The sequence below is a fragment of the Haliotis rufescens genome, unplaced genomic scaffold (assembly GCF_023055435.1).
Source record: "Haliotis rufescens isolate VD_foot unplaced genomic scaffold, xgHalRufe1.0.p SCAF_16, whole genome shotgun sequence".
In the NCBI taxonomy this organism is placed as follows: Eukaryota; Metazoa; Mollusca; class Gastropoda; order Lepetellida; family Haliotidae; genus Haliotis; species Haliotis rufescens.
Window position 1 is genome coordinate 33,684,180 of NW_025963846.1, and position 17,614 is coordinate 33,701,793.

Consider the following 17,614-nt stretch of genomic DNA (forward strand, 5'->3'; position numbering starts at 1 on the left):
TCCTCACAAGTGAAGCTTTACAGAATGTTAGCAAGTTTTCTACTATAGCTGGATCATAATCATTCATTGAATTAACAAAACATTTGGATGTGCATTTCCTTAAATATTTCTTTGGTACAAAAAGATTTCTCAAATCATTAAAACAAGGGCATTTCAATATTATGTGGAATTCATCCTCTAACTCATTTAAATTACAATTCTGACAGATTCGTTTACTTTTTTCAACATTTTTCCATCTTCCAACATTTATGTAAATTTTGGCACCTCCAGTTCTTAAAAGAGCTGAGTATCTTCTATGCATTAAATATGTTTTGCAATACACATATGGTTCAGTATTTAATGAAAATTTGTATTTACTGTAACTATCGAATCTTGTACTTTCTCTTAATTTTGCTTGCCACTCTTGAAAAGAAATATCTCTTAATCTAAGTTTAATCATACATGTTGGTCATCTGTGGTGCCATGTTGTTTTTCATATCAACATATTATACTGTAATCTGTCCAGTTTCTGAGGGGGCATGGATGGCCCTGTCGTCTAAGGCGCCGCGATTCGCTGTGAAGAGTTGCGTCCCTTGGGCACGCCAGAAACCTATGATTGCGGTTTCAAATCCCGGTTCGCCCTAATTATGTTTCTAGGTTTGTCAGCACCATACCCGTGCTCGTGGGTTTCACCGAAGTGGTAAACATCTGAGGCCTGCATCACTTCGGGCTTGTCTCCCACATTAAGCTGACACGCCGCGATATAACTGGAATACTGTTAAAAGTGGTGTTAAACCCAACTCACTCACTCACTCACTCCAGTTTCTGAAGATACATGGAACATCGTGAAGATAACCGAGTAAAATGGGTGTATGATCTTTGATTATCATCAACTTAAAAAACCTTTTGGAAGAATAAAAACTGAAACACTAAACAAATTTTACAGTTTATTTAATACAATGATGTCGAGAATATACACAATACATAGACATTTTTACAATTACAAAGTATGCCCATGAAGTGCAGGTTAGGCTTAAAAAAATAAAAGAATTGGTTTCAGTCAATGGCTTTTGAAAATATTTTGTGGAGGGGCAGGGTTGTTTTGTTTTTTTGGTTGTTCAAGCTAGTTTTGTAACTTAATTTAGTTTGAAATAATTTCGACAAAAACATGTGATTAAGTATTGTAGCAATTTACTGCCAGGGTTGTGTGTTCGAGACATGGAATATTTAAAGATTTTTTTGGGGGTGGGTGGGGGGGAATGCGGCGGACATAATGATGATGCATGCAGTGCCTGAGAATAGAGACTACTATTTTTTTAGCCTAACTCATGGCTTGTTTAACTTTAACATAAAAACTCTGGACCGTGATTCTAACCCTGACTATGGCAATAACATGGAGCTTAGTCTCAGCTTCCTATTCCTAAGCTAACAACAGGCTAAGAGACTAAAGAGTTGTCCTAAGCACTGCTAACAACCGGCTAAGAGACTATAGAGTTGTCCTAAGCACTGCTAACAACCGGCTAAGAGACTAAAGACTATGCTGCACAAGGCCTTGTCCAAAACATGGTTCTGTTGCCACTCATTCCTAATTTAAGAATAGGGTCGGTTGGCCTTTTCCATTTCTATTAAAAACAACAGCCCTGCAACTGTATGTTGGAGAATTACTGTAAAGTAAGCAGTATTGGGTATTTGTTTTCGTGTGTCACATATTTTTGTCACAAACAGTGGGAGTGGTCAAAGCGTTTGTTCGTCATGTTGAAAACCTGGGTTCGATTCCCCACATGGGCACAATGTGTGAAGCCCATTTCTGGTGTACCCCGCTGTGATATTGCTGGAATATTGCTAAAAGCAGCGTAAAACCACACTCACTCACTCACCCTCACTCACTCACAAGCAGTGTCAGGTGTCGTTGGGTTATCATCAAGTCTTCATTAAATCTATAAATGTACAACGGTCATGAATCTTCAGTCGATTACCCAACCAAATTATTCATGAATGATATGCAGTACCCCTTTTGACAAAATATTATCTATAAAATTATTATCTCCTTAAGAGATACCAATTCTACCTTAAGACAGGATTTAATCTACATTATACTCAGATTATTGCAGACCATGACAAAAATATTTATTTGAAAGCACTTCTTTCTTTCACCCAAAGTCCATACACATATACAAGTTTGTGTATATATATATGTTTATTATCAGTTTCTACCCTTTGTTCTCCAACATGAATGGATTTTATGTCAGAAACCTCTTTAAATTTAAAACACGGTAGGTTTATCTGCATATTCTCACAAAGTCAAACTAGCAAACACTGGATTGTCTGGCTTATGCTCGATAGTTTACAGAACGCCGTCATATAGCTGGAATATTGCTGAGTGCGGTGTTAAACAAACAAACAAACAAACAAACAAACAGTAGTCAACATCATGATTCCACCCTAAATCAGCCATGCGTGAGTGACAATTGTTGAACTTCAACGAGGATAGGTCCATGTGCTGACCACCAAGGGAGATAACTGCATCATGTCCCAAGGACTAGCTGAGGTATTCTAGACTCGCTTTAGCCTTCTCCATCTCATGCAGGAATGAGTAAAACTGTGGCAATGATAGTTCTGAAAAGTAATAGATGGTGATTACAAATGAATCATTGCTTTTCCCAATAATGAAATTAAATAAATTCCAACTTTCTTGAATAATTCGCATGAAAACTGCTTCCGTGCATTGAGGAACATGCATAGCACCAAGATCACAGATTCCTCACGTATGTTCACTCTTATAGTCTGGAAGGTAATTTAAGGTACCGACATTTACCAAAATATCTGAAAAACTGTTGGACCTACTCGAGTCAAAGTTGGTATGAGATTATTAAACAGTCATACATAACTGGATATTACATTTAAAGACAATCGGTGCACCAAAATAATATTCTAAAAAGATACCCCTATTTTTAATTTTGAGAGCGCCCTGTTCTTATTATGTTGAATACTGTACTTAACCACAGTCAAGTATGATAAACGACGTGGCAAGAACAGGTCATCCTTTATAAAACAGGGTCCCACTTGTCACTATGAATAGTTTCAGTAAAGACTTTACACACAGGAGGCCAGCTAACTTTCTGATGACTGTCAAAATGAACTTAAAGATGCAGACAATTCTGAGATAAAGAATAGAGTCTAACATCTTTCATGGGTCATTTTATGTCCACCATTCACTGATGCATGTCACACTAGTATGTTGCTGACTCAAACTCACCCATATATGTGTTCTTGGCTCCATTTCCTGTGTTGATAACTAGTTTCAGCTGAAACAGAATTTCGCAAAAAGTTTATTACCGTATTCTACGTAATAAGCGCCCCACCCTAAAAGCGCCCACAGCTATATTTGCTAATATATTGGCTAGTGTACAATCCCAATTATCACCCTTCCGATTGATCAATGTACACAAGACTTATTCATTCGTGTATAATACACACTTGTGTGTTATATGCACCCTTATTTATGGGCAATTAAATTCTTGAAAAATATATCTTCGTGTATAATACGCACAGACTTTTCTTTTGTATCATTTCAGGCTGTCAGCATAAACCACGAAATTTACGATCTTTCAACTCTTTCACCAAAATTATATTCTAATAAGAGCCCCCTATTTCTAATTTTGAGAGCGCCCTGGGCGCTTATTACGTCGAATACGGTAATTGAAAATAAGAAAACCACTGTCATAGAGGTTAATCCATGAGTGTCTGACAGCAGAGACCATATAATATATCCATCTATTGTATGATCTCTGCTGTCAGATACCATTCACCTTCAAAGTACCCAGTTGTTTCAAAAGGTATCTAGCAAGCAAAAGCGAGTTACATACATTTTGAGCAAAATGGTATCTGACAGGCACAAGTGCAATAATCTGTTTCTTACACACATCACACAATTTTAGGTGAGTGAGTTGGGTCAACGCCGCTTTTAAACAGTATTCCAGTTATATCGTGGCGTGTCAGCTTAATGTGGGAGGAAAGCCCGAAGTGATGCTAGTCTTAGACGTTTACCACTTCGGTGAAACCCACGAGCACGGGTATGGTGCTGACAAACCTAGAAACCCAATCGGGGCGAACCGGGATTCGAACCCTTGATCATAGGTTTCTGGTGTGTCAAAGAGACGCAACTCTGCCTTAGACGACTGGGCCACCCGTGCCCCACCTCATTTTAGCATCAGATTGATGCATATTTTGTCTATTCTTATGATCACAGTGGCGCATTAATATATAACACAACAGTCATTGACGTCATAGGCCTATGCTTACTCCCCATGGCTAGTGTGACATGCCACAATAAAGTTTCCGCCATATCCGTGGATTATCAAGGCGAAGATGATAATGCAAACTAGACAAGACTAAAACCATAAAGTGTCTACACAGACAAAGGTGAATTCGACCGAAGCACGAGTATGTTATCAATGAATTACAATCAGGAAAGTAGTTATCATAATTTGACATAGGTCATCACCATGGAGTAGCCAATCACAGACCTGGAATTTGATCTGACACATATGTTTCATACCACTTTTCTCAAATGGGGACCCGTGAAGATCCGGGTCACAAGGTCTTCAGTAACCCATGCTTGCTGTAAAAGGTGACTGTGCTTGTTGTGAGAGGCGACTAACAGGATCAGGTGGCCAATCCAACCCAAACCAAACCAAACCCGTGCCCCTACAAACCTGTGGAAGTAGAAGCTACTCACCTGAAGAAAGGTGTTTCCTACTTTGTCAAGCTCACTACTTGATGCTGTAACTGCAAAGGTGACAGGCTAGGATCAGAAAACTGTACCGGTACACAAGATTAATCCCAATACTTTTTTAATAATAATAATATTATAATTAATAATAACAACATAAATAAATAAATAAATAATAATATTATAATTAATAATAACAACATAGATAGATAGATAGATAGATAGATAGATAGATAGATAGATAGATAGATAGATAGATATGACACCACAGGCATTGAAGTCGATATGACCCTCTCAGATGGCGCCTCAAGCATTGAAGTCCATATGACCCTCTTGGATGACGCCTCAAGCATTGAAGTCCATATGACCCTCTCGGATGACGCCTCAAGCATTGAAGTCTATATGACCTTCTGGGATGATGCCTCAAGTGTTGAAGTCCATATGACCCTCTCGGATGACGCCTCAAGCATTGAAGTCCGTTTGACCCTCTCGGATGACGCCTCAAGCATTGAAGTCTGTATGACCCTCTCGGATGACGCCTAAAGCAGTGAAGTCTGTATGACCCTTGAGGAAGGTGCTAACCTACAGTAACATGGTGATTAAACACAACACCTACCTCCAAACTTCCACTCCATGTCCACCAGCTGGTTGACCATGAGAGTCTGGCCCAGCGCACTGTGAGACAGGGACACCAGGTTGTTCTTGTACTGCTCTGTGAAATAGTCGGCTTTCTCTTCTGATAAACCTGGAAACAAATACAGTTCAGGTCATAAAAACATGAGACATATAGAGAATCTCAACCGAGATATAAAATATAAAATATTGATAAAAGTGGAAAAATTCCGAGGCTTGCCGAGGATTTTTGCCACTTTTATCAACGACGATCATTCTTTCAACTTTTTCAATTTGTAGACAGTAATTAGCAGTGTCTTCAGTGTAAAAAGTACTGCAAACAACTTCAGTAGCAGAGCCATTAGTGATGTCATTTGATTGTGACGTCATGGTAACCAGTGACGTCAAAATGGTCTGCAAAGCATTGTGATGTAATTTCATTGCAGCGATATCTACAGTGTAGATATCGCTTGATCTCATTCAAGTGATATCTCCTGTAGGAGCCAGTTTTGGATGATAAAATACAGTTTTGTTTGTTTGTTTGACAGCTATATGAAGGCGGTCTGTAAATAATCGAATCTGGACAAGACAATCCAGTGATTGACATTATGAACATCAATCCACACAATTGGGATACGATGACATGCATCAACCAAATCAGCGAGCCTGACCAACCAGTCCCGTTAGCCTCCTCTTTCGACAAGCATAGTCACCTTTTACAGCAAGGATGGGTTGCTGAAGACCTATTCTAATCCGGATCTTCACGGGTCATATAGAGTATCTGTCTTTGAAATTTGTAAATCCTATTCAGCCAAAGACAGCATGTTTGGAATAAGTATTATGTTCATAAAATGTCCCAGACCACGGGCCTTGTAATCTGAGGTCAAATTCCTTCATTGTCCACATGACCACTGAGGTTGATCCTGTCAGTAGTCTGACCAGGGCCCCATTCCACAAAGCGATCATAACTACAATCAATCTTAGAGACTTACGTCGATTCTAAAATTGTCTTAGCTAAAGTTTACAACCGTTCCACAAAGCGATCTTAGGGTGATTGTTACTTTACAAGTTCTTAAGTAGCTGATCTTAACAAAGATCGGAATCTTCAGCCATAAAGATACGAAATTTTCCCTTGGAGTGGCCTCCCTTGGTCATGTTTAGCAGACAACGCATTTCCTTGCAAACCATAATAAAAGTCGCCATCTTTGTTGTTATGGTACAATATTTAAGATCGATTTTAGCAATCCTAAGTTGGTCCGGAGCAACTTAGCATTTTGATCTTAACTTACAACTCTCTTAGTTAAGATTGCTTTGTGGAACGGGCGGCTGATCGTAACAAAAATTTAAGATCGCATACTTAGTGAGTTACAATCAACTTAGCCCTAAGATCGCTTTGTGGAACGGGGCCCAGGTCAGGACTCCACATCCTGCTACCCCGAAAGGCACAGCCCGGGCTCATGGTGTGCCCCATGTTTGTCCTGTGATGGGAATCAAATCATGGACCTTCTGATCCAAGGTCAAACACCTTGTCCACATGACTAAAGAGACTAGGGCTTGGACAAGTCCAAGTTTACTACGTATTGGAGAAAACACGCTCACGAGGTTTTGGTAGACAGAGCATGCCCTGGGGAGAGGGAAAAACCAAGGGGGCGAAGCCAAAACCGAGGGAAAGTGTTTTTCCATACTTATAAACCAAAAAAAGAAACTTAAAACAACATTTATCAACATTTTTATGTCTCGAACATACTTTCCATGAACCTTAGGAAATCTGTTGCTGGCTTACGGATCTTGAAAAGGACATTCTAAAAACCAGTGAGGCTTATCAACACCTCTGTAGCCTCGCGGTACATTCACTGGGCTACAGATATGAAGGTTGCAAGTTCGATCCTCGGGAATATAAAGAAAACATTTGTCATTTGATTTTACATTTCATTACATGTTACAATCTGAATGGAAGTTATATTAATAAAATACCCAGGACATTGTATAAAATCCCAAGGATATTATAGCAAATATGACTTGAATATCCTATAAAATCCCTGGGATATTATAGCAAATATGACTTGAATATCCTATAAAATCCCTGGGATATTATAGCAAATATGACTTGAATATCCTATAAAATCCCAAGGATAGTATAGCAAATATGACTTGAATATCCTATAAAATCCCTGGGATATCATAGCAAATATGACTTGAATATCCTATAAAATCCCAAGGATATTATAGCAAATATGACTTGAATATCCTATAAAATCCCTGGGATATTATAGCAAATATGACTTGAATATCCTATAAAATCCCTGGGATATTATAGCAAATATGACTTGAATATCCTATAAAATCCCTGGGATATTATAGCAAATATGACTTGAATATCCTATAAAATCCCTGGGATATTATAGCAAATATGACTTGAATATCCTATAAAATCCCTGGGATATTATAGCAAATATGACTTGAATATCCTATAAAATCCCTGGGATATTATAGCAAATATGACTTGAATATCCTATAAAATCCCTGGGATATTATAGCAAATATGACTTGAATATCCTATAAAATCCCTGGGATATTATAGCAAATATGACTTGAATATCCTATAAAATCCCAAGGATAGTATAGCAAATATGACTTGAATATCCTATAAAATCCCTGGGATATCATAGCAAATATGACTTGAATATCCTATAAAATCCCAAGGATATTATAGCAAATATGACTTGAATATCCTATAAAATCCCTGGGATATTATAGCAAATATGACTTGAATATCCTATAAAATCCCTGGGATATTATAGCAAATATGACTTGAATATCCTATAAAATCCCTGGGATATTATAGCAAATATGACTTGAATATCCTATAAAATCCCTGGGATATTATAGCAAATATGACTTGAATATCCTATAAAATCCCAAGGATAGTATAGCAAATATGACTTGAATATCCTATAAAATCCCTGGGATATCATAGCAAATATGACTTGAATATCCTATAAAATCCCAAGGATATTATAGCAAATATGACTTGAATATCCTATAAAATCCCTGGGATATTATAGCAAATATGACTTGAATATCCTATAAAATCCCTGGGATATTATAGCAAATATGACTTGAATATCCTATAAAATCCCAAGGATAGTATAGCAAATATGACTTGAATATCCTATAAAATCCCTGGGATATCATAGCAAATATGACTTGAATATCCTATAAAATCCCAAGGATATTATAGCAAATATGACTTGAATATCCTATAAAATCCCTGGGATATTATAGCAAATATGACTTGAATATCCTATAAAATCCCTGGGATATTATAGCAAATATGACTTGAATATCCTATAAAATCCCAAGGATAGTATAGCAAATATGACTTGAATATCCTATAAAATCCCTGGGATATCATAGCAAATATGACTTGAATATCCTATAAAATCCCAAGGATATTATAGCAAATATGACTTGAATATCCTATAAAATCCCTGGGATATTATAGCAAATATGACTTGAATATCCTATAAAATCCCTGGGATATTATAGCAAATATGACTTGAATATCCTATAAAATCCCAAGGATAGTATAGCAAATATGACTTGAATATCCTATAAAATCCCTGGGATATCATAGCAAATATGACTTGAATATCCTATAAAATCCCAAGGATATTATAGCAAATATGACTTGAATATCCTATAAAATCCCTGGGATATTATAGCAAATATGACTTGAATATCCTATAAAATCCCTGGGATATTATAGCAAATATGACTTGAATATCCTATAAAATCCCTGGGATATTATAGCAAATATGACTTGAATATCCTATAAAATCCCTGGGATATTATAGCAAATATGACTTGAATATCCTATAAAATCCCTGGGATATTATAGCAAATATGACTTGAATATCCTATAAAATCCCTGGGATATTATAGCAAATATGACTTGAATATCCTATAAAATCCCAAGGATAGTATAGCAAATATGACTTGAATATCCTATAAAATCCCTGGGATATCATAGCAAATATGACTTGAATATCCTATAAAATCCCAAGGATATTATAGCAAATATGACTTGAATATCCTATAAAATCCCTGGGATATTATAGCAAATATGACTTGAATATCCTATAAAATCCCTGGGATATTATAGCAAATATGACTTGAATATCCTATAAAATCCCTGGGATATTATAGCAAATATGACTTGAATATCCTATAAAATCCCTGGGATATTATAGCAAATATGACTTGAATATCCTATAAAATCCCTGGGATATTATAGCAAATATGACTTGAATATCCTATAAAATCCCAAGGATAGTATAGCAAATATGACTTGAATATCCTATAAAATCCCTGGGATATCATAGCAAATATGACTTGAATATCCTATAAAATCCCAAGGATATTATAGCAAATATGACTTGAATATCCTATAAAATCCCTGGGATATTATAGCAAATATGACTTGAATATCCTATAAAATCCCTGGGATATTATAGCAAATATGACTTGAATATCCTATAAAATCCCAAGGATAGTATAGCAAATATGACTTGAATATCCTATAAAATCCCAAGGATATTATAGCAAATATGACTTGAATATCCTATAAAATCCCTGGGATATTATAGCAAATATGACTTGAATATCCTATAAAATCCCTGGGATATTATAGCAAATATGACTTGAATATCCTATAAAATCCCAAGGATAGTATAGCAAATATGACTTGAATATCCTATAAAATCCCTGGGATATCATAGCAAATATGACTTGAATATCCTATAAAATCCCAAGGATATTATAGCAAATATGACTTGAATATCCTATAAAATCCCTGGGATATTATAGCAAATATGACTTGAATATCCTATAAAATCCCTGGGATATTATAGCAAATATGACTTGAATATCCTATAAAATCCCAAGGATAGTATAGCAAATATGACTTGAATATCCTATAAAATCCCTGGGATATCATAGCAAATATGACTTGAATATCCTATAAAATCCCAAGGATATTATAGCAAATATGACTTGAATATCCTATAAAATCCCTGGGATATTATAGCAAATATGACTTGAATATCCTATAAAATCCCTGGGATATTATAGCAAATATGACTTGAATATCCTATAAAATCCCAAGGATAGTATAGCAAATATGACTTGAATATCCTATAAAATCCCTGGGATATCATAGCAAATATGACTTGAATATCCTATAAAATCCCAAGGATATTATAGCAAATATGACTTGAATATCCTATAAAATCCCTGGGATATTATAGCAAATATGACTTGAATATCCTATAAAATCCCTGGGATATTATAGCAAATATGACTTGAATATCCTATAAAATCCCAAGGATAGTATAGCAAATATGACTTGAATATCCTATAAAATCCCTGGGATATCATAGCAAATATGACTTGAATATCCTATAAAATCCCTGGGATATTATAGCAAATATGACTTGAATATCCTATAAAATCCCTGGGATATTATAGCAAATATGACTTGAATATCCTATAAAATCCCTGGGATATTATAGCAAATATGACTTGAATATCCTATAAAATCCCTGGGATATTATAGCAAATATGACTTGAATATCCTATAAAATCCCTGGGATATTATAGCAAATATGACTTGAATATCCTATAAAATCCCTGGGATATTATAGCAAATATGACTTGAATATCCTATAAAATCCCAAGGATAGTATAGCAAATATGACTTGAATATCCTATAAAATCCCTGGGATATCATAGCAAATATGACTTGAATATCCTATAAAATCCCAAGGATATTATAGCAAATATGACTTGAATATCCTATAAAATCCCTGGGATATTATAGCAAATATGACTTGAATATCCTATAAAATCCCTGGGATATTATAGCAAATATGACTTGAATATCCTATAAAATCCCTGGGATATTATAGCAAATATGACTTGAATATCCTATAAAATCCCTGGGATATTATAGCAAATATGACTTGAATATCCTATAAAATCCCTGGGATATTATAGCAAATATGACTTGAATATCCTATAAAATCCCTGGGATATTATAGCAAATATGACTTGAATATCCTATAAAATCCCTGGGATATTATAGCAAATATGACTTGAATATCCTATAAAATCCCTGGGATATTATAGCAAATATGACTTGAATATCCTATAAAATCCCTGGGATATTATAGCAAATATGACTTGAATATCCTATAAAATCCCTGGGATATTATAGCAAATATGACTTGAATATCCTATAAAATCCCAAGGATAGTATAGCAAATATGACTTGAATATCCTATAAAATCCCTGGGATATCATAGCAAATATGACTTGAATATCCTATAAAATCCCAAGGATATTATAGCAAATATGACTTGAATATCCTATAAAATCCCTGGGATATTATAGCAAATATGACTTGAATATCCTATAAAATCCCTGGGATATTATAGCAAATATGACTTGAATATCCTATAAAATCCCTGGGATATTATAGCAAATATGACTTGAATATCCTATAAAATCCCTGGGATATTATAGCAAATATGACTTGAATATCCTATAAAATCCCTGGGATATCATAGCAAATATGACTTGAATATCCTATAAAATCCCTGGGATATCATAGCAAATATGACTTGAATATCCTATAAAATCCCTGGGATATCATAGCAAATATGACTTGAATATCCTATAAAATCCCTGGGATATCATAGCAAATATGACTTGAATATCCTATAAAATCCCTGGGATATCATAGCAAATATGACTTGAATATCCTATAAAATCCCTGGGATATCATAGCAAATATGACTTGAATATCCTATAAAATCCCTGGGATATCATAGCAAATATGACTTGAATATCCTATAAAATCCCTGGGATATCATAGCAAATATGACTTGAATATCCTATAAAATCCCTGGGATATCATAGCAAATATGACTTGAATATCCTATAAAATCCCTGGGATATTATAGCAAATATGACTTGAATATCCTATAAAATCCCTGGGATATTATAGCAAATATGACTTGAATATCCTATAAAATCCCTGGGATATTATAGCAAATATGACTTGAATATCCTATAAAATCCCTGGGATATTATAGCAAATATGACTTGAATATCCTATAAAATCCCTGGGATATTATAGCAAATATGACTTGAATATCCTATAAAATCCCTGGGATATTATAGCAAATATGACTTGAATATCCTATAAAATCCCTGGGATATTATAGCAAATATGACTTGAATATCCTATAAAATCCCTGGGATATTATAGCAAATATGACTTGAATATCCTATAAAATCCCTGGGATATTATAGCAAATATGACTTGAATATCCTATAAAATCCCTGGGATATTATAGCAAATATGACTTGAATATCCTATAAAATCCCTGGGATATTATAGCAAATATGACTTGAATATCCTATAAAATCCCTGGGATATTATAGCAAATATGACTTGAATATCCTATAAAATCCCTGGGATATTATAGCAAATATGACTTGAATATCCTATAAAATCCCAAGGATATTATAGCAAATATGACTTGAATATCCTATAAAATCCCTGGGATATTATAGCAAATATGACTTGAATATCCTATAAAATCCCTGGGATATTATAGCAAATATGACTTGAATATCCTATAAAATCCCTGGGATATTATAGCAAATATGACTTGAATATCCTATAAAATCCCTGGGATATTACAACATCCCTGTTTATGAGATTTAACCCGACTGGAAAGTAAAACCTCACAATAGGTTTTAATGCCTATAAAAAGAAGTCTCTTACTTAATAGCGATCCCAATGAATAGGTTTATAAATCAAATCATGGACCTTCTGATCCAAGGTCAGACACGTTGTCCACATGACTAAAGAGATTAAGGCTTAGACAAGTCCAAGTTTACTACCCGGGTACCTGACCCCCTATAACCTGACCCTACCCAGGTCTCAAGAGTTGGGTACAAAATGTCTGATTGGCAATTGTTTTACCGCAGCCCGGGCAAAATGTATCAGATACATGTATCAAATGATCAGATCATGCATACACTGAAGATGACTGAAGCTTTATCTTTACTCAAACCTATACACATCAAAAGGAATGTGTGCATCGTCAGAATGAAATTTGCAAACATGAGCGACTTGTAGTGTAACCACTGAGCTATAGTGAGTTTTTGTCATTAAACAATATATCCCGTGACTAACCACGGGTAGTCCTGTGGGTACCCAGATCATACTCAGGACCCACCCAACCCGAGTTCCCGAGTACATGAGTTACCTGTCCGAGCCCTATAAGAGATATACCCCGTCAGACAAGGGAAGGATGTCATCTGTGGGATGACTCAACGCACTGCCAAAATGTGACATACCTAAGTTGACAAGATCTTCTTTGACCTGGGCTGGACTCAAGCTCTTCTTCAGGGCACCTGTATAAAGGGAGATAATCACTTGATTCATATGTTCATTAGGCTAAATAAATAAATAGTGGTATTGGTTCTCAGGCTCCGCTCTCATCATCATAAAGTCCCCACACATTTCGATTTTATTTCCATTTACAAAAAAGAAATCCTTAAATATGACGGGTCTCGAACAAACGACCCCAACAGTGAAATGCTACAATACTTAAAAACAATCCAATCCAATATAGCCTGCAGCTCATACACGATTTCGCTGAAATAAATGCAAACATAATTAAATAGAATCTTAGAAAAAAGTAATATTATGGATTACAAACATAAGTCCAGATATACAATGAACTCTCTTGTAGCCAAAATATAGTGTAATAACAGGACTAACTTGTGTGCTTCAGTACGAGATTGTTGACATGCTTGTTCTGGTGTTGTGTGTTCGCGTTGTGAAATAAAATCAATGCTCATGGTATGTGTGTATTATGCACACACTGGAAGCCCAATGGAGTCAAATACTGTATTCCACTATTTTAGTCATCAAGGAAAACATTTTTGTACATCCCCAAGGTGATTGTAAACAACTGTTTATTTGATTACATACTTGTTTGAACACCCACCCAACCCCCCACTCCGCACTATTTATTTCAAAAGCCATTGTCTGAGAACCACATGTTTTATTTTTTAAGCCTTATGTATTCTAATACTTCTAATAGTGACCAACAAACAAATCTTAAATCCTCAGAAGGGTCTGTGGTCCAGTGTCTTTTAATGAACCTTACCTTGGAGATGGAAGTGTTCTGTTTGTACCTACAGTAACTACAGTACAGCCTAGTTATAATGCCATCTAGGGGCGGTCGGGTAGCCTAGTGGTTAAAGCGTTCGCTCGTCACGCCAAAGACCCGGGTTCGATTCCCGACATGGGTACAATGTGTGAAGCCCATTTCTGGTGTCCCCCGCCGTGATATTGCTGGAATATTGCTAAAAGCGGCGTAAAACCGTACTCACTCACTATAATGGCATCTTGGTATAGGTTTCCACACAATCAAATTGTACATAAACTGAAGCTGGGGATCTACTCTTAAGTGGTTTGTTGTACAAACAGTTTCATGATTAATGATTCTGTTATGTCCATTACATCATAAATATTATTAATCTTCAATGATCAATCACCTGATGAAGGCCTAAGCATATACTCCGAAATATCGTGTTCCTCATAATAAAGAAGTTGACATCCATAAGTTCTCTTCCTTTATGTGAATCACTTCTAAATGCCTTTCAAAGACTTAATAAATTTATATGATCACTGTTAATTTTGCCATTGAAAATTTATACCTCATGTTTCTAGTTTTGGAACTGACCTGTAGGGTTTAATGATAAAACATCACATGCTTTGTAATACAAATTTACAAGGAATCAGCCTTTCACATATTTCCCTCCAATAAATTATTATTGGGTTAATTACATTTTTGCAAAATTTGAAAATTTAAGAACATAACTCACTATTTGGCAATGAGAGGAGACTTTTGAAGACATTCTTCAGGGCGCCAGCTCCGACGCCATTTTGTTCTGCAAACTCATCAAGCTGTGACAATAGACGAGATGACTGGAAGGGAATAAACAGTATGAACAACCTGATAGAGTTACCATGGTTACATACAGAAAATATTTACACAGCTCATACATATTCCATAGGGTATCCTCCCAAAACGTAGACCTACCAAAACGCAGACCCGTTAAAACAACACTCGTTATGGCTGGTTGCATCAGTATTTAGTACCCTGTACCCTTGATTAAAATGGTATCACCCATGTAACAAGAAAGAAAGCTGGGAAGAGTTCACAATTTTTTATTCAAATGTTATTTCATTGTCATTTATGATTATCAGTCATTTCATCAGTGGACCAACTGCATCCAGGTACTGAAGGGGTGTCTTTTCACGGCGATGAAGCTGTTCCTTCTCTCTGTAGACAACCTTCCTGGGTGGCGGTACTGCTCCTAATTGAATCTGCGCTAGTTTTGCTCTCTCCAAAATTTCTACCTTCTGGATCAGTTCGATAAATCTGAAGATGTTTGGATGCTGGTGCTGGAGGGACTTGCCGATTCTGGAGTGGAAACCTTCTAGGTTGTTGTTTGTACGGGGCCCTTGTGTCGCATGGTATATCCACAGTTGAGGTGGGAACCGGGCATCGTCATCCACCCATGTCGTCCTGTACTTAGCATACGTATAGCCGTCTAGGAGAACTTGTGGGGCACCTTTCTGGGACAAGACATACTCAACTTTCGTAAGTCCGGCCATAGCTTAATTGGACGAGGTTGAGGCTCATGTTCAAATATATTTATTTAACCAGAAGTTTAATTACTCCAGTTCAAACCCCAAGTCTCATAACATTCTTGTAGGCTCAGGTAATAATATAGACATATGATGATGATGATGATGATGATGATGATGATGATGATGATGATGATGATGTCGTCAGTAAATGTTCCTAGATATATGAGCAAAATGTATCAAGCTGGGACTGTTTGTTTGATACTGCTCTCAGCAATATTTCAGCTACATAGGCGGATCCAGAGAGGGGGAATGGGGGGGTGGGGGGGGGGAGAGAGAGAGAGAGATCTAGACCTCTTAAAACATGTTGTGGGCAGTAAAATTGATTGAGGGAGAATGTTGATATTTTTTACCCCTCCCTTTTAAAAATGCTGGATCCGCCCATGCAGCTTTATAGCAATGTCCTGCCTGTAAATAATCAAGTCTGGACCAGGCAACATTGTGATTGTTATTATAAGCAATGAGTTATGTCTTTGGGTATGATGATGATGAAAGTCACTTAGCCTGACCATCCAAAATATTAAGACGCCTCTGACGACCAGCATAAGTTGCTGGGGACCAATCTAACCTGGAATCCTTACATGGTCTCATTGACTACGCAAGAGTTTGTATTTCATTCTATGTCACGTAAGTCTAAAGAACATAAACATTCTCATACACTTGATTTACAAACAAAACTTTGAAAGAGATAATTCCTTGTACTATTATCAACGTATATAGTGCCTTAGCCTTAACCAAGTCAAAAGCCCCAAAGGGTCCTTTCAAATATCAGCACAAGTGTCATGTTTTGGTATCGTAACAATTACATTTGCTATATTGATTTAGTATAGGAAGAACATACAATCATCTAGTAATTGATTATTTTAAATCATTATATCTGACCAGAGAACTAAATACATTTAATGATAGACGAACATATATTTTTGCTTGAATATCAGCGACTGATCATATCCTGAATATCCTACAAATTTCCACTTTACCTTTGTCGGTTCAATGAGAAACAGGAACACATACTCCACAAGTTGAGTGAATTGCTGAAAACATAATAAAGAATACAGTATAAAATAAATCAGTCAAGAACGTAAACAAGATTACATTTCATCAGAGAAATTCAGTTTCACAGATTATTCATTTGACCAAACGCTCAGTATCATGTCTCGGTGGTGGAACAAAGGGAGTATTTGTCCCTTTCACAAACGATTTGGTATCTATGCATCTAACAAAAGCGTAACTTACTTCATTCTGGAATTTATTCAGTGTCTGTATGTCACTGAACATAGAATCCGGGGGCGTTTCTTTACTGAAATTGAAGGTGGCCGCCATCTTGAACAATATTCAGCACGTGATCAGGTGCGTGTGCTATTTTTAGACAAGGTGTTTTCCGATATAACAACTAATAAAAGCGTCGTAAAATGGACATAGAGCACCAGCCAGCTCGCGATCACTGATGTTGATTTCATTTGGATTAAGGAAAAGACGGCGTCAGTGAC

At 36.0% G+C, this 17,614-nt stretch overlaps 1 protein-coding gene across 1 annotated transcript; it reads right to left on the bottom strand.

The window, feature by feature from the left end:
- Positions 1–913: 913 nt before the first annotated feature.
- Positions 914–17,458, bottom strand: LOC124133857 (COMM domain-containing protein 7-like). The gene is made up of 8 exons (XM_046498441.2): positions 17,361–17,458; positions 17,105–17,158; positions 15,296–15,398; positions 13,757–13,813; positions 5,328–5,456; positions 4,718–4,767; positions 3,236–3,284; positions 914–2,595 (listed from the first exon to the last, which is right to left on the bottom strand). Exons 1-8 carry the CDS (start codon positions 17,445–17,447, stop codon positions 2,519–2,521), a joined length of 606 nt encoding a protein of 201 aa, XP_046354397.1. The 5' UTR covers positions 17,448–17,458; the 3' UTR covers positions 914–2,518.
- Between the last annotated feature and the right edge of the window lie 156 nt (positions 17,459–17,614).

Coding starts and splice junctions, on each gene's coding strand:
- LOC124133857 (XM_046498441.2), bottom strand. CDS start 17,447: ATGGCGGCCACCTTCAATTTCAGTAAAGAAACGCCCCCGGATTCTATG. Junction 15,399..17,104: donor TTCTCATTGAACCGACAAAG/GTAAAGTGGAAA, acceptor ATTCCCTTCCAG/TCATCTCGTCTATTGTCACA. Junction 5,457..13,756: donor AGAAGATCTTGTCAACTTAG/GTATGTCACATT, acceptor ATTTGTTTCCAG/GTTTATCAGAAGAGAAAGCC.